This window comes from Mobula birostris, chromosome 12, assembly GCF_030028105.1.
Source record: "Mobula birostris isolate sMobBir1 chromosome 12, sMobBir1.hap1, whole genome shotgun sequence".
Taxonomy (NCBI): Eukaryota; Metazoa; Chordata; class Chondrichthyes; order Myliobatiformes; family Myliobatidae; genus Mobula; species Mobula birostris.
The window spans coordinates 46920488-46948091 of record NC_092381.1 but is presented as its reverse complement, the minus strand read 5'-3'; the positions used below and the strand labels follow the sequence as shown (position 1 = coordinate 46948091).

The following is a 27604-nucleotide window of genomic DNA, read 5'->3' as shown; positions in this document are numbered from 1 at the left end:
GTTTTCCTAATAATGCAGCTGAATTTTAACTTTACTAAATTTTAGGCTAGTGCCTCTAAATTATCATGCACATCGTTTGTAAACCACAAATGTAAGTTTAATGTGAATTATTAGATGTGTAAGAATGTTATTCCTTTTTGAGTGTATTGTGACTGTCTCGCAAATTTAAATAGCCACGAGCCTGCATCATCAGCAGGATGGCTGCCATTTTTGGTACCTTCAGCACAAATTGAAGATGATGCTCAAAGATGCTCTATTTGTCTGTGGCTTATAACCCCAATGCGTTCACATCCCTCATCTGGATTCGGTTTGGACTTGTCCAGCCACTGGAAGCTGCATCACAGACATGACAACTATTGTCGAAAAGTGAAACTAAATGGCATATCCACTCAACAGCATAACTGAGAATTAAACTAGTCCTTCTGTAGCCTTTCTGCTTCTTCAAAACTACTTGCAAACCTAGCCACAAAGTCATCAATTCCATCATTCAAATCACTGACATATAACATAAAAAGAAGTGGCCCCAACACACACCCCTGTGGAACACTAGTCACCAGCAGCCAAACAGTAAAGGCTCCCTTTACTCCCACTCTTTGCCTCCTGCCAATCAGCCAATGCTAGTGTCTTTCCTGTAATTCCATGGGCTAACTGTTAAGCAGCCTCATGTATGGCACTTTGTTAAAGGCCTTCTGAAAATTCAAGTACACAACATCCACCAATTCTCCTTTGTCTATCCTGCTTGTTATTTCTTCAAAGAATTCCAACAAATTTGTCAGACAAGATTTCTCTTAAAGGAAACCCTGCTGACTAAGGCCTATTTTATCACGTGCCCCTTAAGTATCCAAAAACCATATCTTTAACAAAAGACTCCAACATCCTTCCAACCACTGAGGTCAGACTAACTTGCCTATAATTTTCTTTCTTCTGCCTCCCTCCCTTATTGAAGAATGGAGTGACATTTACAATTTTCCAGTCCTCCAGAACCATGCCAGAATCCACTGATTCTTGAACTTCAGCCACCCCTTTCAGAACTCTGGGGTGTAGACCATTTCATCCAGTTGACTTATCTACCTTCAGCCCTTTCAGTTCCCCAAGCACCTTCTCCCTAGTAATGGCAACTTCATTCACTACTAACACTTCAAACTTCTGGCATATTGCTAGTATCTTCTACGGTGAAGACTAATGTTAAATACTTATTCAGTTTGTCTTCTGCTATTTCCTTGTCACCTATTACTACCTTGCCAACATCACTTTCCAGCGGTCCAATAGCTACTCACATCTCTTTTACACTTTATATATCTGAAGAAATTTTTGATAAAACGAGGCTTTTTCGTTCACAGAACTGCCACTGTCTGTTTTTTGTTTCTTGCACCATTCTCTGTAAATGCTGGAGACTGTTCTGTGTGAAAAGCTGAGATTAGCATTTGAGATACTCAAACTAACTTTTTTGGCACCAACAATCATTCCACAGTCAAAAGTCACTTAGATCACATTTCACTCTCCTTTTAACACTCGCTCCCCAGTGAAAACACCTATAATATTAGTTCAAATTGTTTCCATCTATTGTAAACTGATGGCTAGAAATTTTGATATGTGTCAAAAAACATGGATTCCATTTGTGGTTTTCTACAGACTTTGGAAGGACGTAACATATAACTTAAAAATAAAGGATATTGATGCTGCCACAGAGGCAAAACACAGACTTGAAGAAAGACAAAGAGCTGAAGCAAGGGAGAGAAAAGAGAATGAAGTTCAATGGGAGACACGGGTATGAAAGCACACATTTCTCTTTCCAGATTTAACTACTTCTGCACCATACAATAATGTTTATAGTGCAAATGAAAATCTGTTAATGGAAGCCAAAAAAAACTGTAATGCTGTTTGTGACCCCACAGAAGCTGACAGTGCAGTTAAATTTTCTGGTAGAGGAGGAAGTAGCCTAACCAGTATTGAGAGAAGCGAAGGTGAAAAATTGCAAATTTCTGGCGGTTCTGGGACAAATCAGGTGGCACCAGAAGCCTAAGGCTCAAATGGTACCCTCCACTTAAACTGGGTAGTGAAACCAGTCAAAGCAAAACCAGTGGTGGGCAAACTTCTACAAACAACAATCGAAGTAAAACTAGCAGGGGTATATACAGTTGAAGTCAGTTGTTTACATACACCTTAGCCAAATACATTTAAACTCAGTTTTTCACAATTCCTGACATTTAATCCTAGAAAACATTCCCTGTCGTAGTTCAGTTAGGATCACTATTTTATGAATGCGAAATGTCAGAATATAGTAGAGAGAATGATTTATTTCAGCTTTTATTTCTTTCATCACTTTCCCAGTGGGTCAGAAGTTTACATACACTTTGTTTGTATTTGATAGCATTGCCTTTAAATTGTTTAATTTGGGTCAAACGTTTTGGATAGCCTTCCACAAGCTTCTCACAGTAGGTTGCTGGAATTTTGTTCCATTCCTCCAGACAGATCTGGTGTAACTGAGTCAGGTTTGTAGGCCTCCTTGCTCGCACACGCTTTTTCAGTTCTGCCCACAAATTTTCTATTGGATTGAGGTCAGAAAATGATGTCAAATCTGGTTCAACCTTGGGAGCAATTTCCAAATGCCTGAAGGTACCACGTTCATCTGTACAATCAATAATACGCAAGTATAAACACCATGGGACTATGCAGCCGTCATACCGCTCAGGAAGAAGACGCATTCTGTCTCCTAGAGATGAACGTACTTTGGCGCGAAAAGTGCAAATCCCAGAACAACAGCAAAGAACCTTGTGAAGATGCTGGAGGAAACAGGTAGACAAGTATCTATATTCTCAGTAAAACGAGTCCTATATCGACATAACCTAAAAGGCTGCTCAGCAAAGAAGAAGCCACAGTTCCAAAACCACCATAAAAAAGCCAGACTACAGTTTGCAAGTGCACATGGGGACAAAGATCTTACTTTTTGGAGAAGTGTCCTTTGGTCTGATGAAACAAAAATTGAACTGTTTGGCCATAATGACCATCGTTATGTTTGGAGGAAAAAGGGTGAGGCTTGCAAGCCAAGGAACAACATCCCAACCGTGAAGTTTGGGGGTGGCAGCATCATGTTGTGGAGGTGCTTTGCTGCAGGAGGGACTGGTGCACTTCACAAAATAGATGGCATCATGAGGAAGGAAAATTATGTGGATGTATTGAAGCAACATCTCAAGACATCAGGCAAGAAGTTAAAACTCGGTCGCAAATGGGTCTTCCAAATGGACAATGATCCCAAGCATACCTCCAAAGTTGTGGAAAAATTGCTTAAGGGCAACAAAGTCAAGGTATTGGAGTGGCCATCACAAAGCCCTGACCTCAATCCGATAGAAAATTTGTGGGCAGAGCTGAAAAAGCGTGTGCGAGCAAGGAGGCCTACAGACCTGACTCAGTTACATCAGTTCTGTCTGGAGGAATGGAACAAAATTCCAGCAATTTACTATGAGAAGCTTGTGGAAGGCTACCCAAAACGTTTGACCCAAGTTAAACAATTTAAAGGCAATGCTACCAAATACTAACAAAGTGTGTGTAAACTTCTGATCCACTGGGAAAGTGCTGAATGAAATAAAAGCTGAAATAAATCATTCTCTCTACTATTAATCTGACATTCCACATTCTTAAAATAGTGATCCTAATTGACCTAAGACAGGAAATGTTTTCTAGGATTAAATGTCAAGAATTGTGAAAAACTGAGCTTAAAAGTATTTGGCTGAGGTGTATGTAAACTTCTGGCTTCAACTGTAAATACAAAAGGAGAAAGCTGCAAGATGGGTGAACACTTCAGGTCAATGAACCGTACAGCAGAGAAATCAGAATCAGGTTTCATATCACCAGCATATGTCATGAAATTTGTTAACTTTTTGGTAGCAGTACAATGCAATACTTGATATAGAGGGGCAAAAACTGTCACAGTAAATAGTTAAATTAGTAGTGCAAAAAAAAGAGTAGTGAGGAGGTGTTCGTGGGTTCAATGTCCATTCAGATATCAGACGGCTGAGGGGAAGAAGCTGTTCTTGAATTGTTAAGTGTGCCTTTAGGCTTCTGTACTTTCTTCTTGATGGTAACAATGACAAGAGGGCATGTTCTGGGTTGTTGGGGGTCTCTAATAATGGACGCCACCATTTTGGGGACTATTCCCTAAAGATGTCATGGATACTAGTACCAATGATTGAGCTGACTAATTTTACAACTCTGCAGCTTACTTCAATCCTGTGCAGAAGCTGTGTTCTCCACTCCCCCCCCCCCCCCATATACCAGATGGTGATGCAGCCAGTTAGAATGCTGTCTATGGTACAACTGTAGAAATGGAGTGTTTTAGGTGACACACCAAATTTCCTCAAACTCCTAATGAAATATAGCCACCTCAATGTGTTGGGGTCCAGGTTTGATCCTCAGAGATATTGACACCCAGGATCTTGAACTTACTCACTCTACTTCTGATTCCTCTATGATGACTGGTGTGTTTCCTTGTCGGACCGTTTCTGAAGTCCACAATCGGCTGTCTTTAATACTGTTGAGTGCAAGGTTGTTGCTGCGACTCTTCTCACCCAGCTGGTATATCTCACTCCTGCATGCTGTATTGTCACCATCTGAGATTCTTCCAGCAATGGAAATAGGCCCTTTTGCCCAATTGGTTGGTGTAGTTAGGAATGAATTGTTTTAAATTGCTGAGGAAAGATAGGAGTGGAAAGAAAATGAAGCAAGATCTTTGATAGGCTGGAGACTAAGACAGACTGCATGATAGTAATGGTAATAGTATGTAGCTTTTAGCTGGTTGGAAAAAAAAGGTATGGTTGAGTGAAATCTGAAATATCTGAAAGGGGTGGTTGGGGAGGAAATTGAATGCTGGAACTGAGAAACAAAACTAGGATGTCTAATGATTGTAATCTATTGCAATCTGATCAGGTTTAAGCTTTGTGGGAATACAGTTAGAACCCAAAGGCATAGATTAAGCTGAGAGTGAGATGGACAGTTATAGAGGCTAGCAACTTAACCTCAAGGTCACCCTTGCAGACAGAGTGGGAGTGCTTTATAAAGCAGTTACCTAGACCAATGGAAAGGAAGCTATTTTAACTATATTTGGCACCATATGCACTTAGTTTGCTATGTCGCAGTTGTAGGAAGATAACAGCACAGAAACACCAAGTCCATAAAAGAATCAAATACCCGTTCAGTATTTTTCATTACACCTGTGCATATGGCAATAAACTCTAATTATTAATCTCTCTCGATTCTACCCCTTCACCTGTGCATTAGGGGTGATTTACAGCAGATGATTAACCTTATAACAAGCATGTTTTTGAAATGTGGGAGGAAAACAGTACTGGGGTATTATCCATAAAGTACTATGTGGAGTATGCACAAGCTGCGCACTGGAGGTTGGATCTGAAATCTGGTCAGTGGAGCCATGAGGCAGCTCTACTGGTTGTACCTCTGTTCCACCCTTTACCAACTAGCTTTTCCTTTGTGTTCATTTATTTAATGTAGTTTGCTTGACGCAAGGTTGGAAATGACCTTTGATCTCTTCCCTTTCAGGTGTTCCATGAAGATGGCGAATGTTGGATATATGATTATCCACTGCTAAAGAGGTTGGGTGGCAATAAATATTAGGATATTACTCAAAATGGTTGAATAGAACACATTTAAAGCCTACAATTAAGTAAAAACTTTCTTTTGCCTAACAGAAATTTTGTATCGTTTAATATTTAATAAAACACTATAACTTTGTGGTTACATAAATGCATTCATTTAAGAAATGCATTGTTTAGATTTCATCTGGTAAATTTTAAGTGGTTCGTTTCTCAGGGAAATTGGACTTCAAAAAGATGTGGTGGAACAATTAACATCCTGCAAGAGTTGTGAGAATATTCTTTTTAGTGCTGTACAATGAAATATTGGAATGTGTGCTCCTGCTCCATATCAGAAACTTGTAGTGATGTCTGTTGCAATTCTCTAAGTATGCAATTTCATCTGCCAAATTTATGTCAACACTGCAAATCAAAAAGGCAACCAAGAATAGATTTTGGATAGCTGTACAACCTATTTCAGTGCACTGTCCATAATGTCATGCTACAGAATTAAAAACGTACCACTTTAATGTATTGTTCATAAGTCCTGTTTGCAAATGTAGGACTCTCCTATTATGTTTCTTTATTGCCTGAACCTCTTTTCATAGATATGTGTACATATATAGTAAATATATATATATATATATATATATATATATATATGGAGAATTTCATTAATATGAAGTGTGAACTTGGATACATGTTTATATATAACAGATACAAAATGAAAATGAAGCCAATGACTGCTTTATAATTTAACACAGAGGCCTTGTTATTAATTTCAGAGTGTCACATTTGATTGAAACCTGTATATAATTTTATTCCAAAAATGAATGATTGCGGCTAGTTTTCATTCTGGTTATTGTAACAACATAATAAACCTTCATGGAGAACATTTGGAAGTGATCATAATGATTTTTCTCAAATTAATGTTGCACTATTTGAATAACATATCTAGCAATATAGAAGTATTAGAAAATACTTAAATTTTTGGCTTACAGGGCAAGGAAAATGATTACAATATTTTTGTTTGTTTAACTGCAACTTTAATTTTACAGGATAAAAGTAATATCTCTTTTGCTATACACCAAAAAAGTTCACAATTTTTTCATTTCTCCTTACATATACATGTTCATTATACATTTGGATCCCTAGTTTCTCTTCTCATTAATACTTCTGCCTTTTCACTATTGACAAAATACACCTTGCACAAGCTGAAAGGAGATTACCAGAATTAATACTCCTGTACAATCATGCAAAGATGGGCTTACAGCAGTTCACAATTTTTATACAGTGGAAATATGGAAGGAACTTTGTGACTCAAAAACTTAGTGCCCTGCTTAAGCTGCAGGAAAGGTTATCTGCTCATAGTCACCAACTATTAGCAGCAGCTTTATATTTTAACATTTCAATAGCAGCTCCTGAAGCTAACCATTTTTTAAGCCATGAATACCATTGGCAACACCATCCTAATGCATGCCTGGTCTCAAAATTTTTGAACTGCCTTTTTATCATCACTCTGGAGTTATTTCTGTAGACTGCAGCAACTTCAGAATCAATAATTTGGTAACTGTTTAATTTAGAACATCTGCTGATTTCAAAGTGATCACCCATTTAAAATTGGTAAGAAGCTAGCAAATGGTACAGTTTTTCCTTATACTTCCTCTCTAAATACACTAACTTGTGTGGAGACCAAGTTTCATAATTTGATGATCATTCAAATCTTTCACATGCAAGTTTAACTAAGTATTGCCAGTTAAAAACAATCAAATTATTTACAAATAGCCAATTTTAAGTGTATTTGATTGGAACTTGCTGCCCTAACTGTGACCAATTGCTGAATACATCTGTAAGGGCAGCTAGTTAAGTTTATAAAACATTCAATCTCACCTGTGTGCTACTAGTTTTCCCCAGATCTGTTAAATAGAATGCAGATTTATTTGCTGCAACTTTCTAATGTCAAATTCTTATATACAGCTTGAAGGGAGGGGAAAAAATTCATCTAAGAACAAATATATACCTTTCCAACTTGAGTTCAGTGGAAACCATCATTCTTCCTCAGTAGTAGTCAATTAGAGACAAGACAAACAGTAGAACAGCATCTCATATTCCACTTGGGTAACTTGCAAACCCATGGCATGAAAGTTGAATTTTCTACTTTCAAGTAGTACACTCCTGTTCCTTTCTACTGCCAACAGTCAACCTAGGTTCCCTCTCCTTTTCCTCTTTTCCATCCTTATCCTCCATCTGCCCAGCATTCCCCACTCCCCCAAACCTGGTCCTACTTAGCAGCTCCTGTATATGCTGGCCACCTTTCCTCCCCATCTCAGTCTGAAACACCAACATTCCTTCTGCCTCCACAGATGCTTCTTGACCCACTGAATTCTTCCAGTAGTTGTGCTCAAGTATAATAAATTTGCTTGGATGCACATTTTAATACATGCTATGTCTTTTAAGGTTATTGATGTGTAGAAATTCATGACTTTTTTTTTTAGAAACCAGAATCAATATCGTTTGCTCCTTTTAAAATTGTATGCACAATTTTTTTTTATATTTAACTCAAATTCTAGCTTATTTTTTCACTTTCATTTTGAGCTATTAAAATAAAACCACAATAAAGCATAACCCTTCCAGAACTTCCAAATGTTAGGACAAAATAAAATGTCAGAAACAAGCCTTTCCACTTTAAGTTCTAAGGTACTCTAATATATAGTTAGCAACCACAATCTAAGATTGAAAAAGAACACGACTAGGAATTTTCAGTCTCCATCCCCTGTAAATTAATTCCCACTGCAACCACCTTTATGGTAATTTAAGTATTCTAAAGTATCAATGACATTTAAATAAAAAGAAAACACCAGTTAGTTTCAACTTATGAATTGTATTTATTCTGATTACAGAATTATAATTCTTACAGGAAATTTAAAATGTCCCTACTCCCCACCAAAACTAGAAAGCAATAAAATCAAACACTACAATTTAAAACAACTCCCTCACAGCTTTAATTAAAGATTAGTTATTGTTTTCTTTGCAAAAGTATCAGTTTGGTTTTTAAGAACACCAGTCCATTGGAGAATTAACTAAGGCTGGATAATGATTACTTCTCATGCAGAACTGGTGTGTCAGGTTTGAGGCTTACTATGATCAGGAAGCATTCATAATACCTCTTCTCAAAAAAATCATTGCCAAACTGTTATGACTTTTTCCCCCCAAAAGGAAAAGTAATGGCAAACCAAAGTGCATTATCATTTAAATATCTACTTGTGCCTGCGCCTCAGTGAATTGGTGCACATTATTGGATGATCCATAAAGGCATAAACCTCATAATAAACTCTTAGTTATATTAACATACTTTTCAAATACATCAGTTCATGGTGAAATGCCTTTGCTCAAAGCAGAAACACTAATCAGATTTCATTTTATATGTCAACTGCACATTCTAAGCAACACACCACATTCTTATGGTTTGATTTAACTAACCTCATTTCAAAATTTTATGAAAATTGTAAAGCTTTAGACTTGAAGTGAAAGCAGAGATGTTGTTAATGGCAATTGCATCTTTCATCAGAGGAGACACAGATACGAAAGTTAGTTGGTTATTTTCTCCACCCACAGGCTGAGCTTCGCATGTGGAGTCTGTGGTCTTATCTGGTTCATGTCGCCCATATCCAATTACCTATGAAACCATAATCAACAAGAATTAATGAGTATATCACAATCAATATTTCAATATGATAGGCCATTTGCCCTTCAACTATTTTAACATTTAACAGTTCTACTTTAACATAATCCAGCTGCTATTGCTTCAATGTCAATAGCACTGCAACTGTTTCTTCTTCCAGATCACAACCAATAGCGGCATGAAAATCATCATCTCTTCTCACTCAAATTCCATGGCTAATCACCATCATGCAATGTACTCCAGTTCTTGCCCTATTATGGCACCAGGAATAGTTTCTATTTACAATGTCGAGACTTAAAGATTTAAAATCCCAGATATACTTTCGATTTCCCCAACTTTCAACATAGTAACCTCTTCTGCTTAAATACCATCAACAACAGTCTCTTCAGCGTATCTACAACAAAAATTGATTTCAGGGCTGAATATTCTCAATCTTTTCTGAAATGCCCATTATTACACTGATGCGAGTAATATACATCATATCTGCACTGTGGCACACGTCATAAATGCACTGTAACTAAGTGAAATCATACAGTGCCAAAATACAAGATCCACATTCATAATTGATTTTCAGGGTACATTGCATGAGTACTGCTTATATTTTATTTGAGAGGGGTTGTAGCATTTTCTCCGACTCGCAATGCTCAGGGATTAGGTAAGAGTTCTGGAAGTGGGAAAGTGATGGAATTCAAAGATCGAGGTCCATGGGAGAAATGTGGTGTAAAAGTAGTTCAAGTTGAGTAAAGGCCTAAGGGTTAGTTTAAGAAGCCAGCCCAGGCTGCTGCAGATCCCCACAATGCAGCACTTGAGACAACGCCTCACAGATGAAGGACGTGGAAATGCAGCACTCTGAAAAGCCTGATCACAACTTCAGACCAGCAAAAGAGGGGCTCGTTGTGACTGGAAACCCAATCAACATAGTGACACCATACCCAAATCATTTTGCCTTATTTTCTACTCTGACGGGCCTCATTTATCTTTAGTTCTCTATACCTGCCTCACATTTCCTTTATCTCTAACCAATCTCAATAATATTCAATGCCCAGAATCACCTGAACCTGTTCCAGGCCTTTACATTTGCACTGAATTCTTGTTATTTCTCCTTTGAATTCCTTCCCACAGTGCAAATGTACTCTTCGTTGTAAATGGATGCTCCTGTTCTAATGAAATCAGCATTCCGCCATTTTAAGATGTTTATTTCTGGCCCACCCCCATCTTTTTTCAAGTACTTTGAAATATAGAGCTACAGTCACTCCTCCCATAACACACCCCCACCAACACTCCTTTCACTTAATCAGCTTCTTTGCCCAAGATCCAGTAACGCTCCTTTCCTCATTAGTTTAATCAAAATTCTGTGTCAAAAAGCTGTCCAGATACATTTCAAAAATTCCATCCTTCCTCAACCTTTAAGACAAGCCCAATTATTCTTCAGGAAATTAACATTCTCTGGTACCATAACCCAATTGTATTGCCAAAATATTGTTCTTTTATCTCTCATTGTCTTGTTGGGAGATCTGTAATACATCCTAATAAGATGTCAACATACTTTGTTGCTAATTTCTACTCATTTGAGAAGCTTTCAAGGATATCCTCTCTCAGTACTGAAGTCATGTACTAATTAACAGTGCAATGCCACCTCCTCTTTCACTTCCTTGTCTCACCTGAATATATTGTACCCTGGGATATTGAGTTGCCAGTACTGTCCATCCTTCAACCATGTCTCTGTGATGGCATCCATATTGTGTTTCTTTACATAAATCAGCTTTGAGTTCATCTACTTTACTAGTTGTCTCCTTGTGTTTAAATAGGTGCAATATAGCTTTGAATTCGCATTATGACTTCCTCTGCCAACTGGACTTGCTATTTTCCTCTCCATCCAAACACCTAGACCAACAGCACGGGCAAATCTTCCCCTCAATGAGGTTGGTCCTGTTTTAGTTAAGATGTAATCTCCCTTCCCCAGAAGCAATCCTAGTGATTCAGGAAACAACACCATCCCTTCAAACAAGCATTCATCTGACCTATGCTAATACTCAATAATCTTAGCACTAGAAGCAATCCAGAAGGGTAGTTGTAAGGAGAGATTGTAATGGCTGAGTTTATTCTCATTAGAATGTAGGAAGGTGAGGAGTGACCTTACAAAATGAAACAGGGTACAGATAGTAATTTTCCCAGGGAATTAGAGTCTGGAACTAAAAGGTGCAGGTTTAAAAACGCAAACACGAGAAAATCTGCAGATGCTCGAATTTCAAGCAACACACATAAAAGTTGCTGGTGAATGCAGCAGGCCAGGCAGCATCTCTAGGAAGAGGTACAGTCAACGTTTTGGGCCGACGAAATATGAGGGCAAACTAGCCAACAATAAAAAGCACAATACTAAAAGTTTTTTCAGTTATATAGAGTAAAAGGGAAGTAGATATTGGACCAGTGGAAAATGATGCTGGTGAGGTAGTAATGGGGGACAAAGATATGGCCCTGAAACGTTGACTGTACCTCTTCCAAGAGATGCTGCCTGGCCTGCTGCATTCACCAGCAATTTTTATGGGTGCAGGTTTAATGTGGTTGGGGGGGGGGGGGAGCAGGGATTTTAAAGGAGCACTGAGGGATGTTTTTGCAGACAAATGATGCTAGTTTTCTGGAAAAGACTGCTAGAGGCAGAAACAACGACAATACTTATAAGACATTTGGACAGGAAAGACGTGGCATGCAGGCCCAATGCAGACAAGTAGGATTAGTATGGATAGGATGATGCCAATACAAATACATAAAGCACTGAATTGCAGCAATTTGGTGTTTTTGAGCAGTGGCCAATCAGAGATCTGAAGCATGAGAAGATGTAGCTCATCGATGAAGTGCATAAGGCATTGACTCTCAGCAGTTTGGTGTTTTTGAGCAGGAGCCAATAAGCAATCCAGATTGATTTGCAAGAACAAATTAAATTAAAGCAGGGACAAGTGGGGCGGCCATTTTTGGAGTGGACAGTGTTAAAGAATGGGGATTTTGAAGTTTCAGCGAGGAGAGACTTGGGTCACAGAAAGCATAAAGCTGTAGTTAGATTCCCCCTCACAGATGATTATCCTTCTTTGTACAAACGTTTGTATTTACTCAGTTAGAGTAGGAGGATGCCAGGCAAGATAGATGAATGTTCCTCTTGTAGGATATGGGAAGACAGGGAGACTCCATTGTTCCTGATGACTATACCTGCGAAAAGTGCATCTTACACTCCACCTTAAGGAATTTGAACTGGAACTGGATGAAGTCCGGATCATTCAGGAGACTGATGGGGGGTGATAGGTAGGACATATAGGGAGGTTGTTACACCCAAGGTGCAGGACCCAAAAACTGGGTCACAGGAAGGGGAAAGTTGTTAAACAGCCAATGCAGAGTACCCCTTTGGAAAGTCACAGCAGTCAGGTCTCTGGCACAGGGTCCAACTCTCTGACTCAGAAAGGAAGGGGGGGGGTGGGGGGGAGAGGTGAGCAGTGGTGAGAGGAGATTCGTTAGTTAGGAGAACAGAAGGGAGATCCTGTGGATGCAAACGAGATTCCCTGATGATATGCTGTCTCCTAGGTGCTGGGAAATCTCGGATTGAGTTTTTAGCTACTCAGCCTTCCACTTAAAGATGCTGGAGGACATGGTCCATGTAGGTAGCAATGACATAGATGGGAAGAGTGATGAGATTTTGGAAAATGAATTCAGGGAGGTAGGTGCTAAGGTAAAAGGCAGGATCTCCAGGGTTGTGATCTCAGGATTGCCATGTGCTATTGAGGCCAGAAATAGGGAGATTATAGAGGTTAACAGTGGCTGAAGAGTTGGTGCAGGAGGGAGGACATAAAATTTTTTAGATCTTTGGGCTGTTTTCCAGGGAAGGTAGGACCTGTACAGAAGAGACTGTTTGCACCTGAACTGGAAGGGGACTAATATCCAAGCAGAAAGGTATACCAATGCTGTACAGGGGGTTTTAAACTAGAATTGCAAGGTGTCAGGAACCAGAGTGCCAGCACAGATAAAGGAGAGGTTGTGGACACAGATGTTGTTACAACCTCAAAGTCAGGAACCAAAAGGTTCAGCATGGTGCAACTAATATCCTGAGTTGCACGTACTTAAGTACAAGTAGTATTGTAGGAAAGGCAGGTGAGCTCAGGACATGGATCAAAACATGGAACTGTGATATTGTGGCCATTAGTGAGACTTGCTTGCAGGAGGGACAGAACTGGCAACTTAATATTCTGGGTTTTTGTTGTTTAAGATACGACAGAGTGGGCGGGCAAGTGATATTGCTGTTCAGAGGAAGTGTCACAGCAGTACTGAGTACAGACTGGAGAATTCGCCTACTGAGGTGTTATGTATGGAAATGAGGAATAAGAAAGGCATGACCATGTTAATGGGCTGTATTACCTACCACTCAACAGTCCATGGGAATTAGAGGAACAAATTTGTAGAGAGATCGCAGACTGTTTCAAGAAACAAGATTGTTATAGTAGGTGATTTTAACTTTCCACGTGTTGATTGGGTCTCCCATGCTGTAAAAAGACTACATGGATGGAGCTTGTCAAATGTGTTCAGAAAAGTCTCTAATCAGTATGTAGAAGTCTCAACAAGAGAGACCACATTTTATGAGTAATTAATGCAGAAAACCAGGTAATTGCAAAAGGTTCACAAACTGAGGAAAAGGATTGCAAGAGACAAAGCTGGTCCTCTGTAAGATCAGAACAGTAGTCAATGTGTGGAGCCAAAAGAGATGGGGGAAGACCTTAAATGGATGTTTTTGTATCTGCATTTACTCTGGAGTCAGACACAGAGCATACAGAAGTGAGCCAAGGTAGCATCAACTTCATGGACCCTTTACAGATTACAGAGGAGGGAGGTGTTTGCCATCTTGAGGCAAATTAGGGTGGATAAGTCTCTACGGCCTGACAAGGTGTTCCCTTGGACCCTGTGGGAAGCAAGTGCAGAAATTGCAGGGGCCCTAGCAGAGATATTTAAATTACTCTTAGTAACAGGTAAGGTACCAGAGGGTTGGAGGATAGCTAATGTTGTTCAGCTGTTTAAGATCACAAGATCACAAGACAAAGAAGCAGATGTAGGCCATTCAGCCCATTGAGTCTGCTCCACCATGAGCTAAACTATTCTCCCATCTAGTTCCAATTTCCGGCTTTTTCCCCATATCCCTTGATACCCTGACAAATTCGATACCTATCAATCTCCTCCGTAAACACCCTCAATGATCAGGCCTCTGCAGCTGTATGTGGCAACGAATTCCATAAATCCACGACCCTCTGGCTAAAAAAATTTCTCCCCATCTGTTTTAAATCTCTGTTTTAAGAAAAGCTCTAAAAATTAATCGGAAAATTATAGGCTGGTAAGCCTGGCATCAATAGTGGGAACGTTATTGTAAGGTATACCAAGGGACCAGATATGAGTGTCTGGATAGACATGGACTGATTGATGATAGCACTGCTTCCTGAGTGGTAGGACATGTCCAACTGAGCTTATAGTGTTTTTCGAGGAGGTTACCAGGAAAGCTGATAAAGATAAGGCAGTGGACTTCAGAGCCAGTGGATAAGGCAGTGTCTACATGGACTTCAGTAAGGCGTTTGACAAGATCCTGCATGGGAGGTTGGCCAAGCAAGTTCAGTTGCTCAGAATTCAAGACAAGGTACAAGTTGGATTAGGCACTGGTTTTCTCAGAGAAGCCAGAGAGCAGTAGTAGATGGTTGTCTCTCTGACTGGAGGTCTGTGACTAGGGAGCTGTCATAGGAATTGGTGTTGGATCCATGTTTATTTGTCACCTATATCACTGATCTGGATGATAATGTGGTTAACTGGATCAGCAAATTTGCAGACAACACCAAAATTGGGTGTAGTGGACAGAGAGGAAAGCTATCAGAGCTTGCAGCGGGATCTGGACCAGTTGGGAAAATGGGCTGAAAAACGGCAGCTGGAATTTAATACAGACGAGTGCAAGGTATTCCACTTCAGTCGGACCAACCAGGGTACTTCTTATGCAGTGACGGGTCGGGCACTGAGGAGTGCTGTAGAACAAAGGGATCTGGAAATATGGGTCCATAATTTAATCGAAAGTGGCGTCACAGGTAGATATTGTCAGAAAGAAAGCTTCTGGCACATTGGCCTTCATAAATCAAAGTACTGAGTATAAGAGATGGATGCTACGTTGAATAAGATATCGGTGAAGTCTACTTTAGAGTATTTGCAGTTTTGGTCACCTACCCACAGGAAAGATGTAAATAAGATTGAAAAAGTACAGAGGAAATTTACAAGGATGTTGCTGGGTCTGGAGGAGCTGAGTTATACGGAATTAATGAATAGGTTAGGACTTTATTCCTTGGAACGTAGAATACCGAGGGGAGATTTGATAGGGGGTATACAAAATTATGAGAAGTACAGATAGGGTAAATGCAAGCAGGCTTTTTTCCCCCCACTGAGGTTAGGGGGGAATACAATCAGAGGTCATGGGTTAAGGGTGAAAGGTGAAAAGTTTAAGGGGAACTTGAGAGTGTAGAACAAGCTGCCACCATAGTGGTGCATGTAGCTTGATTTCAACGTTCAAGGGAAATTTGGATAGGTACGTGGATATTAGGGGTGTGAAAGGCTATGGATCCAGAGCAGGTTAATTGGAGTAGGCAGTTTAAATGCTTCAGCATGGACCAGATGGGCCAAAGGGCCTGTTTCTGTGCTGTACTAATCAGCCATGATGGAATGGCAGAGCAGACTCAATTGGCATCATTATAAGACACATCTACTGATGGATTTGAGGAAATATGCTGTACATTATCAGATGAAGTGGGCTTTAAAGACTGACAACAGTACCTGGGGGTGACCTGGATGACAGATTTGAGTACAGCACCAACACAGAGGCTGTGTACAAGAAGAGCCAGAGTTGCCTCTACTTCCAAAGACGACTGAGGTCCTTTGGAGTATGTAGGTCTCTGTTCACACGTTCTACCAGTCTGTTGTCACCAGTACTATCTTCTATGAATGATCAACATGAACGATGCCAACAGGCTCAGTAAACTGATTATAAAGGCTGACTCTGTTATAGGAGTCAAATTGGAGGCTGTGATAGAACAAAGGATGCTACAGAAAATCTCGGCAATTCTAGACAATGTTTCTCACCCTCTGCGTACCACCTTGGCTGAACAGGGGAGCACTTTTAGTAATAGACTAAAGACAAATGCACTACTCCAAAGAGTGTTATACGAGATCATTCTTACCCTCGTCCATTAGACTCTTATATAATGAGTCAACCTATAACCAGGAAAGCGATGACCCCCTCCACCCCCGTTAGACTGTTTGAGGCAACTTACTTTTTATTCCTTCTTACTTCTCTTCCAATATTAGCATATCAGTGCATTTGTGATGCTACTGTGACACCATAATTTCCTTTGGGACCAATAAAATAACCATCTATCTAAACTGCTGGAGGAACTCAGGAGGATGAGCAGTATCTGTTGGGAGGGGGTGGGGAAGGAAGGAATTGACAACATTTTAGATCAAAATGCCCCCTCCACAGATGCTGCCCACTGAGTTCCTCCAGCATTTTTTTACGCTCCAGTTCCCAGCAGCTCTTATGTCTTCACATTTACAGTACTGCTTTGCATTTCATCCAAACTATTTTTATAGCAGACCTTTGACATGTAAGACAGCTACACAAGAGATTATTTAAAGACAAGCCTGGACTTACATGAATACTAAGTTTTTTACTCTTCTTTCCCTGATGATCACTGAACCAGTTCATCAAATCTGTTTTGCTGAATGACTTAAGAGCTTGAATCTGTTAACAAAAGATAATAAGAATTTTGACAACTAATATTAATCAAACATAATTTGGATTTTAAAAAATGAGGAAAACTTTCTTCTTTCTGATCCTTGCCAGCAATTCTGCTGTTCCTTTCAAATGAACTGTATTAAGGAAGACATGGCTGCATGCAAGGCCAAGTCCACTTTCCAAAATCTTTCCCAAGATCCATTACAGAATGGTAGCCAAAATGATTGGGAGGAAAGTTCCTCACTCATTCCCAGCTTATGTAGATTTATGAAAAGTATTATACAGATATAAGTTATTTATATATGCAAGTTAAAATATGGCCCTTTATTGCTGTTCCATTATTTAATAAGATCAAGCCTGCACCTGACTGAAAACTCAATTTTGCATTCCCACCTCTCTATCACTTTGCTTTGAAATACCAATGACCCGGCTGGTGGCGTAGTGGCATCAGTGCCGGACTTCGGGATGAAAGGTCCTGAGTTCGAATCCAGCTTGCTCCCCTGCACGCTTTTCATCCGTGCTGGGTTACGATCTCTTTGGAAACTCACCCAGCAGATGGCAATGGCAAACCACTGCTGTAACTCGCCTTGTACGTGGTTCCCCACTATGTCAGAGAGGCGTGGCGGGAAATCGTCCGCTAACCGGAGAAACTCTGGATGCAACATACCTTTCCTTCTTTTTAAATATCAAGCTACCTCTGGTTTAAAGTGTTCATAGACAGATCCAGTACATTTCCAGGAACAGGCTACATAAGTTGCCATTTGGAGCCTCCAGAAAGACACGGGACAATTTTCAATGTTAAAATGTAACAACAAATCATCAAAAAAAAACTTTTTCTTCGGTAGCTTAATTTGACACTGTAAATTCCCCTTGTTGGTAGGTGGGTAATAGAATCTGCAGGCAGTTGATGGGAATTTGGGGAGAACAGAATACAATTAGCTCAGGATTAATGTAACTAGGCACCTGATGGTGTAGATAAGGTAGACAAAAATATCTGTTGTCATGCTGTATGACTACAATTCCAAATTGTATTAGATGAAAATTAAATGACTGAAATTAAATTAAATATGGTTAATCTAGTACAAAGGTAAAAGAATATTCTCATTGCTCTAACATCTTTAAATAGCAAAACCTGAAATACTCTGTATATCAATTAGAATGTTTTGAAAATATAATTCATTGCTTAATCAAATAAATTTCCATGTTAGCTAGGCTGCATCAAGTGTAACATAATTTCTTATTAAATATATTTAACTTATTAATACCTCATGGGTAAGCCTGTCAAACAGATATTGTTGCGTAAAAACTTCATCCCAATTTCTGTCTACCTCCTCGCCTAGATGTGTATCTTCACAGAGCTTAAGCTTAATCAATGCAGTTACCTGTTGAAGTAAAAAGATGAAAAAATTAACAAACTGAAATCCATACATCCTAACTGTACAGCATTGCTCAAATCATGCAATAATCAAAACAAAGGCAAAAGAGTAGGAAAACCAAAGAAATAAATTTTATTAGCTTGCAGCTGAACATTAGATTGGCAAAACAATATCTGAACTAGTAACCGCTCCAAGTGTTCTGCTCAGCTTCCTAAACCCGGTTCCATTTACTTCAATAGACCCGAATTGCAGAAGAAGGTAGAACATGCAGCTGCTGGTATAAAGCACATTTAGCTACAGGAGGATTTCTACATAACAAAATTATCATAGTAAAGTAAATGTTAAGTTTAATAAAATAATGCCCAACCTTAGTAGAGCAATTCAGAAAGCTCTGTTTCACAATTCTTTACTAAGAGCCCTGCAAATTGTTGTTTATTTTAAGTATGTATCATCCGAACCTGTAACCACTCCAGGTTCAATGACTTGCTGCATAAAAATCAGTTTCTTTGTCTTGTTACCTCTGTATCTATTGGTAATCTTGACCGTTCCGCAAATGAAAAGTTTCTTTTTTACCATATCTAAACCCCAAAGTAAATTTCTTACTATTAAATCTACTCTTTCCCAACTATGTGACACTATAATTACAGAGAGAAGCAAATTTAGTATTTTTGAAAGGATTCATGTAGCAAAATTACCAACATCAAAGCAAATATGTAAACTTGGATACAAGTTATGATGCACAAACTTAGTTTTAAAAAAATGCTATTTCGGTGTTGCTTAAATTACCACGAAACACTAGATGCGACTCCCTGACTTGTCTTACTAAATAGGCATTAACCCACCCCGAGATGTTATCTTTATATTATCCTTAACTTGAATTCCACCTACATTAGACTCAAGAGATACAGAATTGAAACAGGGCCTTGGGTCCACAGAGTCTGTGACAAACTTGCCCTCATCTATTTTATCCTTCCTACATTCGTTAACTCTCCACTCCTGTCCACATTCTATACAGTAGGGGAAATTTTAAATAGGCAATTACTCTAGCTATCTACATATCTTTTGTGATGTGAGGGGAAACAGAACACCCAGAGGATCAGCAAGCAGTCACAGGGGAACTTGCAACCTCCTCACAGACAGCACTGAAGATCAGAATTGGAAATGGGTCACTGGAGCCGTGAAGCAGCAACTCTACAAGGTATGTCACTGTGCTGTCCAAAACTGCACAATGGTGACCTGGGTACCTACTAACCTGAATCAACCCAAATTCATTTAAAGACAAGATCATTTCTGAGGTGATAATTCTTATCACCTAAAATTTTTTTAAGGAAATTGGAGGACAGCATGGGGAGGCAAATATTTTTTATATATATATATATATAAACACACACACCCCTCTCTACCACCAGGGATAGTGGTAGAGGTAAATATATTAGGACATTTAAGAAAGTTACAGGTCAGCCCCAGGTACTGTTGTCAGTTTTTAAAGCCCACTTCATCTGATAACGTACAGTATATTTCCTCAAATCCATCGGTAGATTAATCTTAGAGTAGGTTATAAGGTCAGCACAATGTTGTGAGCCAAAAGGCCTGTACTATGTGTAGGTATATTTTGTATTCTACAATTTGCCAGGGGAAGCCCAATTGGAATTTCACTGGCCATGCTGGCCAAAATATCTCTTTTGCATAATCTACTAAGAGATTTATTTACTTTATATGTGATTTGGATACTAATGCTTGATCAGCAAGCTGCAGATGCACTAAATTATGAGATACTGCTGGTAGTGAAGGTTATTGTAGATTACAAGGGAATCTTGATCAGTTAGGGAAGTAGGCTGAGGAGCAGCAAATGGAGTTCTTTACAGCAAAGTGTAAAGTGATGTATCTGGGAAAGTCAGACCAGTGGAGGACTTACACTATGAATGGTACGGCACTAGGGAATGTAATGGAAGAGAGGAACCTACAAATACGTCCATTGTTTGTTGAAAGCAGCATCATAGGCAGACAGGTGTTCAAAAAACAATTAGCATGCTGGCTTTCATCAGTCAGAGCACTGAGCATAGGAGTTAGGATATTATAGTAATGATCTTTCAAGATTCACTAGATTCTGGAATGGCTCCGGAAGACTGGAAAATTGCAAATGTCACTTCACTCTTAAAGAGGGGAGAGAGGCAGAAGATAGGAAACTATAAGCCAATTAGTGGGGCTGAGGAGGGGGAAAAAAGGATCAGCTATGATTGGCGGAACAGACTCAACGGGCCAAATGGCCCAAATCTGCTCCTATGTCTTATGGTCTTAATTGACTCCAAAGTCTGACCCCTGTGGAGTCAATTAAGGATGAGGTCTCGGGGTATTTGGAGGCACATGATAATACAGACCGTAGTCAGCACGGTTTCCTCGAGGGAAAATCTCTTCTGACAAAACTGTTGGAATTCCTTGAAGAAATAACAAGGATAGACAAAGGAGAATTGGTAGATGCTGTGTACTTGGATTTTCAGAAGATCTTTGACAAGGTGACACACAAGGCTCTCAACAAACTACAAGCCCATGGTATTACAGGAAAGACTTGTTAGGCTGAAGGGCCTGTATCCATACAGTATTGCTCTACGGCTCGGAAATTATTTGCTCAGGCATTCTGACAAGACCAACGAGACCCAAGATACTACAGATGCTGGAATCTGAAGCAACAAACACTTTACTGGAGGAACTCAACAGGCCATGTAGTATCTGTGGATGGAAAGGAATTGTTGACATTTTGGGTTGAAACTCTGCATCAGGACAGAGTGGAGAAGCAAGATGGCCAGCAGAGAGGGTTCCAAAAAGTGATAGGTAGACTGAGGATGGGTGTGAGATGGCATGCAGGTTGTGCCAAGTAGGGGAGGTGAAGGGATGGAGTTGGAAGCCTGTAGCAAGTGAGAGATGGAGGCACAGGTACAGGAAAAAACGGATGGAGAAAGGTTGCGGGGGTAGGGGGGAGAAGAAGAGCATAAAGATAGGAGGCAATTGCTGGAGGGAGATACAAGCAGCACAAAGCACTACCAAAGCTGAATCTGTAAAAGTAAAGGAGATGAAAATGCAAGCCTTTAGAGTTGGAACCAGATGGTGGGGTGGAGTTACAGCAAGGAAATCGTGTGTGAAGTGGGTGGATGAGCCTGGAGCGGGAAGGGGTTGAAGATGGGTGAAGGGGGCTGGGGGAAGAGGGTGGGCAAGAGGCCAACCAGCTCTGAAGCAGGGTTTTGACCTTTAAATGTCAACTTCTTTTCCTCTGACAATGCTGCATGACCCCTTGATTTGCTTCAGCACATTGTTGGTTGCTCCAACGTCCTGAAGAGATTGGAATGCACTCAAATGTGAATGTGACTAAAGCAAGAATGTGTTTCAGCAGCAGATCTAAAACACCGATGAAAGAGAGTGTCTTAACACACTCTCAGTGATGGAGGGCATGTGCTTTTGGAATCTCAGCTCAGGATAAGTAAGTTTGAATAGTTTTCTTTCAAATGATCCAGCTCACATGAATGTGGATATTAGTGGCTGGGTAAAAGAGAAAGACAATAGTTTTTTTTGGGGGTGGGGGTTGGAAAGCACGTGGAGATGAATTGCACAGGTTTAATCAGAGTAACTGAGAATTTAATAAAAAACTGCACATATAGCAAATCTGAAACAAAAAAGAAAACACTAGAAACTCTCAGCAGGTCAGAAGAGTTTCCAATGTAAATGGTTAACATTTATTTTCCCATTTTTCCACAGAGGCTCCTTTGTTTCCACCACCCCCACTGCCTCCCCCACTCCACCAATCTCGGTTTTTATTTCTTTGGTGTACAGTTACCAGGGTCAGGAAAAGATGTGCAAGCTGACTAAACGGAAGCAGTAAAGACGAGGAATTCTGCAGATGCTGGAAATTCAAGCAAAACATGTCAAAATTGCTGGTGAACACAGCAGTCCTGACGGAGGGTCTCGGCCCGAAACGTCGACTGTACCTCTTCCTAGAGATGCTGCCTGGCCTGCTGCGTTCACCAGCAACTTTGATGTGTGTTGCTTAAACAGAAGCAGGTACAGTTTCAAAATATCAGCACATTTGTGGAATAGACAGTTCTCCAATTTTTTAGCGACAGTTACATTTGTTTAAATTAAAAGCTCTATTGGATTAACAAAAGCTATACAGAAGAACTGATTTTGAAAAGATTTACAATAATGTCCTCTTTGAATTATTTGTAATATTACTTACCTGAGCATTGAAGGAATCCTGACTCATTGACATTAATCTTTTATTAAAGCTTTTCAGAAATTCTTCAATTTTCTTGTCTACTACTTCAGTACTGTTCAAGAATTTAAATACAATTAATAATGCTGGAATCAGGACCCTATACATTAAACTATAAAATTCCATTTGAAATGGAAATAAGAGTTGTTCCACAGTGCACATTCAATAAGATCATGGCTATTCCTCTACCTGGAATCCACATTCATTCTAATCCCCATTCCCTCTATTCCCATAAATTCATCATCGACTTAACTGCAACTCTCTGCATTACAGAAGTTCTAAGATTTGAAACCTCCAAAGTAAAGACATTCCCACTTACTTAACGGGCTGACCTCTTACCCCAAGTTCTAGATTCATCAGCCAAAGCAATCTGTCTCGCAGAATTCATTATATTTTAAAATCAAAATCATTTCACACATCTGATTTTCAATGAGGTTAGGGTTATTCTCCTCAATCTCTCTGATTGAAAAACCCCTTTACCCATGAATCAATGAAGTGAATCTACAATGTACCCAAAGAAAATGTAGCTGCCTTGAAAATGGTGCAGGGACAAAAACTGCATCCAATAAAGTATATACACTGAGGTCAGCCCATAGTTTTATACAAATACAGCAAGATTTCCTTACCCTTGCATCCCAACTCCCCTCGATTCCTAAATGCTCACTACCCAAACGTTAACTTTGTAATCATTCTGAACATCCACATTTACTAGCTCAAAAATAAAATACAAATACTAGAAATCTGAAATGAAAAGAGAAACAACAGGAATTGCCAGCAGCTGTGAATATTCAGGAGAAGCTCAAGAGAAAGCAATCTTTAAGATGTAGAAAATTAAAAGAAAGGAGCAAAGCACACAAAAAGGAATATGATAGTGTAAGGCATGAAAGTATAAATGCGAAAATCAGGTGATGCCGAAAGAAGTTGATAAAGGGATTAGTGAATAACACAAACACGAGGAATTCTGCAGATGCTGGAAATTCAAGCAACACACATCAAAGTTGCTGGTGAAAGCAGCAGGTCAGGCAGCATCCTGACGAAGGGTCTCGGCCTGAAACGTCGACTGTACCTCTTCCTAGAGATGCTGCCTGACCTGCTGCGTTCACCAGCAACTTTGATGTGTGTTGCAGTGAATAACACAAGGTTGGTTTAGAGAGGGGGTATAAATGAGAGAAATGGAATAATTCACTTGCACCAAATTATATATCATATTGTTCTGTAATCTTCAAAGCTAATTGCTGCACTCTTTCCCCTGCCCAGTCCAAAGATACAATAAACAGAAGCAACAGTCAGAAAAACACACTTAAATTTTGTTGCCTGTGTTTCCACTGTGATTGAGAACCCCAAGATTCCAGAAGTATTTCGGCTGGAAGGATACACATGGTACCTGAAGCATAGAATACAAAACTACATGAAAGAAGCTGTTATTTCAAATTAGTCTCCACTTGTAATTAGAAAGTTTATTTATGGAATGTAGGATCAGCCTTTCTGTAAACAAACTTCAAGAATTGTTCAAGCAATGCACATTATTTACTTTTAACTGAAGTTGATTCAATAACTTTATTTGATTACAACCACAAATGTGAGACTTTAGCAATCCAGTGCATTTTGAATAGGATTTGAAGATTTATAATGAAACTAGTAAGCAAATTCCCACAGCAGGTGCAAATTTGTCAAATGTTTTTCAAACTAATTCAATTTATCTATCAAATCCAATAAGCCAACATCTCCTGTTTGTGCTACAAGGAAGCATAGAGATGATGTTCAGTTGGTGTCCAGTTATTAAACAACATTTAAGAATTTTGGCAATATTACAACAAATTATTATTTCTACTTCCCACCAACCCCTACAATTTGATTTTGTTTGCCCCTCATTTGTTTTATTTAAATACAGTGTTCATTATAACACACACTGTGCACATTTGACTTCCCTTCACAAATATAGTGGTGCAATATACAATGTTTTATTTTAATTAACTAAAACACGGTTCATTTTCAGAAAAAGAACCACCGAGATTTCACCAGTCCTTCCAATAATCAAGTCAATCTTACAACTTCATTTCAGAACTAATGATAAGAAAACCATCTCCAGTGGAGAAATTGGCAGCAGCCCAGGGACCACACAAAAACATGTCATATAACACATGATATAAATACGTCCCCAATCCTCTTGCAAGCATCTACTCTGATCAAGATGAAAATCTGATCGCTGAACTCTGACAGTTATTTCAATGTTCAATTTTCTTTTTGTTAAAACATTTATTTCACCTCAACAAATCTATTCAAATCTTTCCAAATTAAATCTAGAAATCTGTCTTCCTTGCTGGGCCAGGATTTTGGCTGATATTCTACAATCCTGCTTAGCACTGAACTGGACATTCCAATTTTAATACAATTGATGTTTTAAAATCATAATGAATTGCATTATTGCCTATTCTACACTGGTGAACTTCATTCTTTGTTTACTTTTTACCCACTTTTAAATCCAGAATGCAATGTCATTCAATTATATCTATATTTACTCTTTTGAACCGAAATGACATCCTAGTCTTTACTTCATGTGAGTTTCAAGAACAGTATTGCTGATAATGACTTTGAATAATACACATTGTAAAAAAGGAGGTGAAAAAATATTTACCCAAGTGTTTCTTTTGTCCTCAGAAAATCAAAACAAGGTTCTTCCATGTGCATCTGAAATCAAGGATCAAAATCAACTCAGCAAAAGAATCTTGTCCTCTGTATGGCATACAGTAGCATCTATCCCTCTTGCAAGGATTTTTTTTTAAATCTTAGCACTTAATAAAAAAAGGCCAACAATGTTCAGAGTCTTAGAGGAGACAGTGTGAAATTTTGGAAGTCGCAAATCAGTTTCAAGACAGTTTCCATTGATTTGAAGCAAATGTAAGCCCATAATTTAAGGGATATAAAGGGGAACTCTTGGTGAGCTAGCAAGACATGAGTAGGAAGGTCCAGACTTATGAAGGAAATGGTAACAGGCAAGTTTGGAAATAACATGATTGAGCAGAGCTACATAGATTTATGAAAAGAAAATCATGTTTGACAAACCTTCATAAATGGGCCATTTTTGGGATGAGAGGTTTTGACAAGTAGGGTTCTGCAGAAGCACTGCTGTGCCCGTATCTTTATCTCAATGATATGCATGAGGAGTGTGAACCAAATTTATCAAAGTTTTAAGATGATAATAAGCCAGGAGGTAGTGAGGCCTGATAGGAGTGCAGGGATATAGACAAGTTAAGGACATAACAGGTGGTATATAATACAGAAAAATTCAATGTTATCCACTTTAGTGAAAAAAAAGAGAAGTTATGCAGAATATAGGGACTCCCTGGGTTACAAATGACATGGTTCGTACAAAACTACAAATTCTCCCACACATCTTTAAAGCACATTTAAAACTAGTAACAACAATAACAAAATGTTTGATGGCATTTATTAATGAAAGGAATGAGTGTATATTCCATTAGTTTACGCAGTGAAGATAATTATTCAATGAATTGAAAGCATTACAGTATGTATATACGTAGAGTGATATACAGATAGCTATGGAAATATATTTCTTAGAGAGATTGACTTACAAACAGTTCTCAGGAACTTTCTGTACCACAGATTCCTGTACTTTTTAAAATAATGATAAATTATAAGGGTAAACTGTGTCCTTTGACAAAGATCCTTAAAAGGTGTTAGGAAGTTCAGCAAGCAATTTTGAAGACAAAAGCTAAGCTGGACAATACCACAAAAAGGCTTTGTGTATAGAGTGGAAATCCAATCCCATGACAAAAATAAGGGTGATCTCACTGAAATGTACACATTTCTCAGAAGCTTGATAAGGTTGAGGTGGAGTTCATGCTTCCCATAGCTGTGCTGCTTAGAATATGTCATGGTCTACAGCCACTCAGGACCAATCACAGTTCAAAGTTCTAAGATCAAAGTAAAATTTATTATTGAAGTACACATACATCACGACATACAACGCTAAGAATTATTTTTTTGTGGGCATATACAGTAAATTGAGGAAATATAATAGAATCAATGAAAGATTGCACCAAACAGACGGACAGACAGCCAATGTGAAAACACAGAAGAAAAAAAATAAATAAGCGATAAATATCAAGAACTTGAGATGAAGAGTCCTTGAAAGTGAGTTCATGGGTTGTGGGAAAATAGCAATGATGGAGTGAATGAAGTTATCCCCTCTGTATCAACAGCCTGATGGTTGAGGGCTAATAACTATTCCTGAACCTGGTGGTGTGGGTCTTGAGGCTCCTTACTGATGGCAGCAGTGAGAAGAGAACAAGGCCTGGGTGGTGACGTTCCTTGATGGTGGATGCTGCTTTCCTGCAATGGTTGGGAGGGCTTTACTTGTGATGGACTGGTCTGTATCCACTACATTTTGGAGGATTTTCCATTCAACATCATTGGTGGTTTCATACCAAGCTATGATGCAACCAGTTAATATACTCTCCACCACACATTTATAGAAGTTTATCAAAAGTTTTAGGGTCATGCTCAATCTTCACAAACTCTTAAGGAAGTAGAGGCACTGCTATGCTTTCTCCGTAATAACACTTGGATGCTGGGCCTGGAGAGATCATCTGAAATGATAACACCAAGGAATTTAAAGTTGCTTAACCTCTCCACCCAATTCCCTGATGAGAACTGGCACATGGACCTCTAGTTTCCACCTCCTGAAGACAAAAATCAACTTCTTGCTCTTGCTGACATTGAGTGAGAGGTGATTGTTGTGGCACCACAAAGCCAGAATTTCTATCTCCCTCGTATATACTGATTTGTCACCACCTTTGATTTGGCTTATGACAGTGGTGTCATTGGCAAACAAACAGGCATTGGAGGAGCAGTGCTTAGTCTCGCAGTCATAAATATAAAGCGAGTGTA

At 39.2% G+C, this 27604-nt stretch overlaps 2 protein-coding genes across 4 annotated transcripts in view; one reads left to right on the top strand and one right to left on the bottom strand.

The window, feature by feature from the left end:
- The window catches only part of osbpl9 (oxysterol binding protein-like 9), a 201180-nt gene extending 194700 nt beyond the window's left edge, over positions 1–6480 (top strand). For all 3 annotated transcript variants that reach the window (XM_072273759.1, XM_072273758.1, XM_072273760.1), the window contains 2 exons: positions 1633–1768; positions 5554–6480. In XM_072273759.1, coding sequence (XP_072129860.1) covers positions 1633–1768; positions 5554–5628 — 211 coding nt within the window. In that variant the 3' untranslated portion in view covers positions 5629–6480. The remainder of the gene's footprint in view (positions 1–1632; positions 1769–5553) is intronic.
- Positions 6481–8450: 1970 nt separating this feature from the next.
- Positions 8451–27604, bottom strand: part of LOC140205901 (nardilysin-like) — a 74458-nt gene continuing 55304 nt past the window's right edge. The window contains exons 26-31 of the mRNA XM_072273753.1: positions 25329–25381; positions 23994–24077; positions 22658–22748; positions 18322–18438; positions 16973–17062; positions 8451–9261 (exon numbers count right to left, since the gene is read on the bottom strand). Of these exons, the coding sequence (XP_072129854.1) occupies positions 9067–9261; positions 16973–17062; positions 18322–18438; positions 22658–22748; positions 23994–24077; positions 25329–25381 (630 nt within the window). The 3' untranslated portion in view covers positions 8451–9066. The remainder of the gene's footprint in view (positions 9262–16972; positions 17063–18321; positions 18439–22657; positions 22749–23993; positions 24078–25328; positions 25382–27604) is intronic.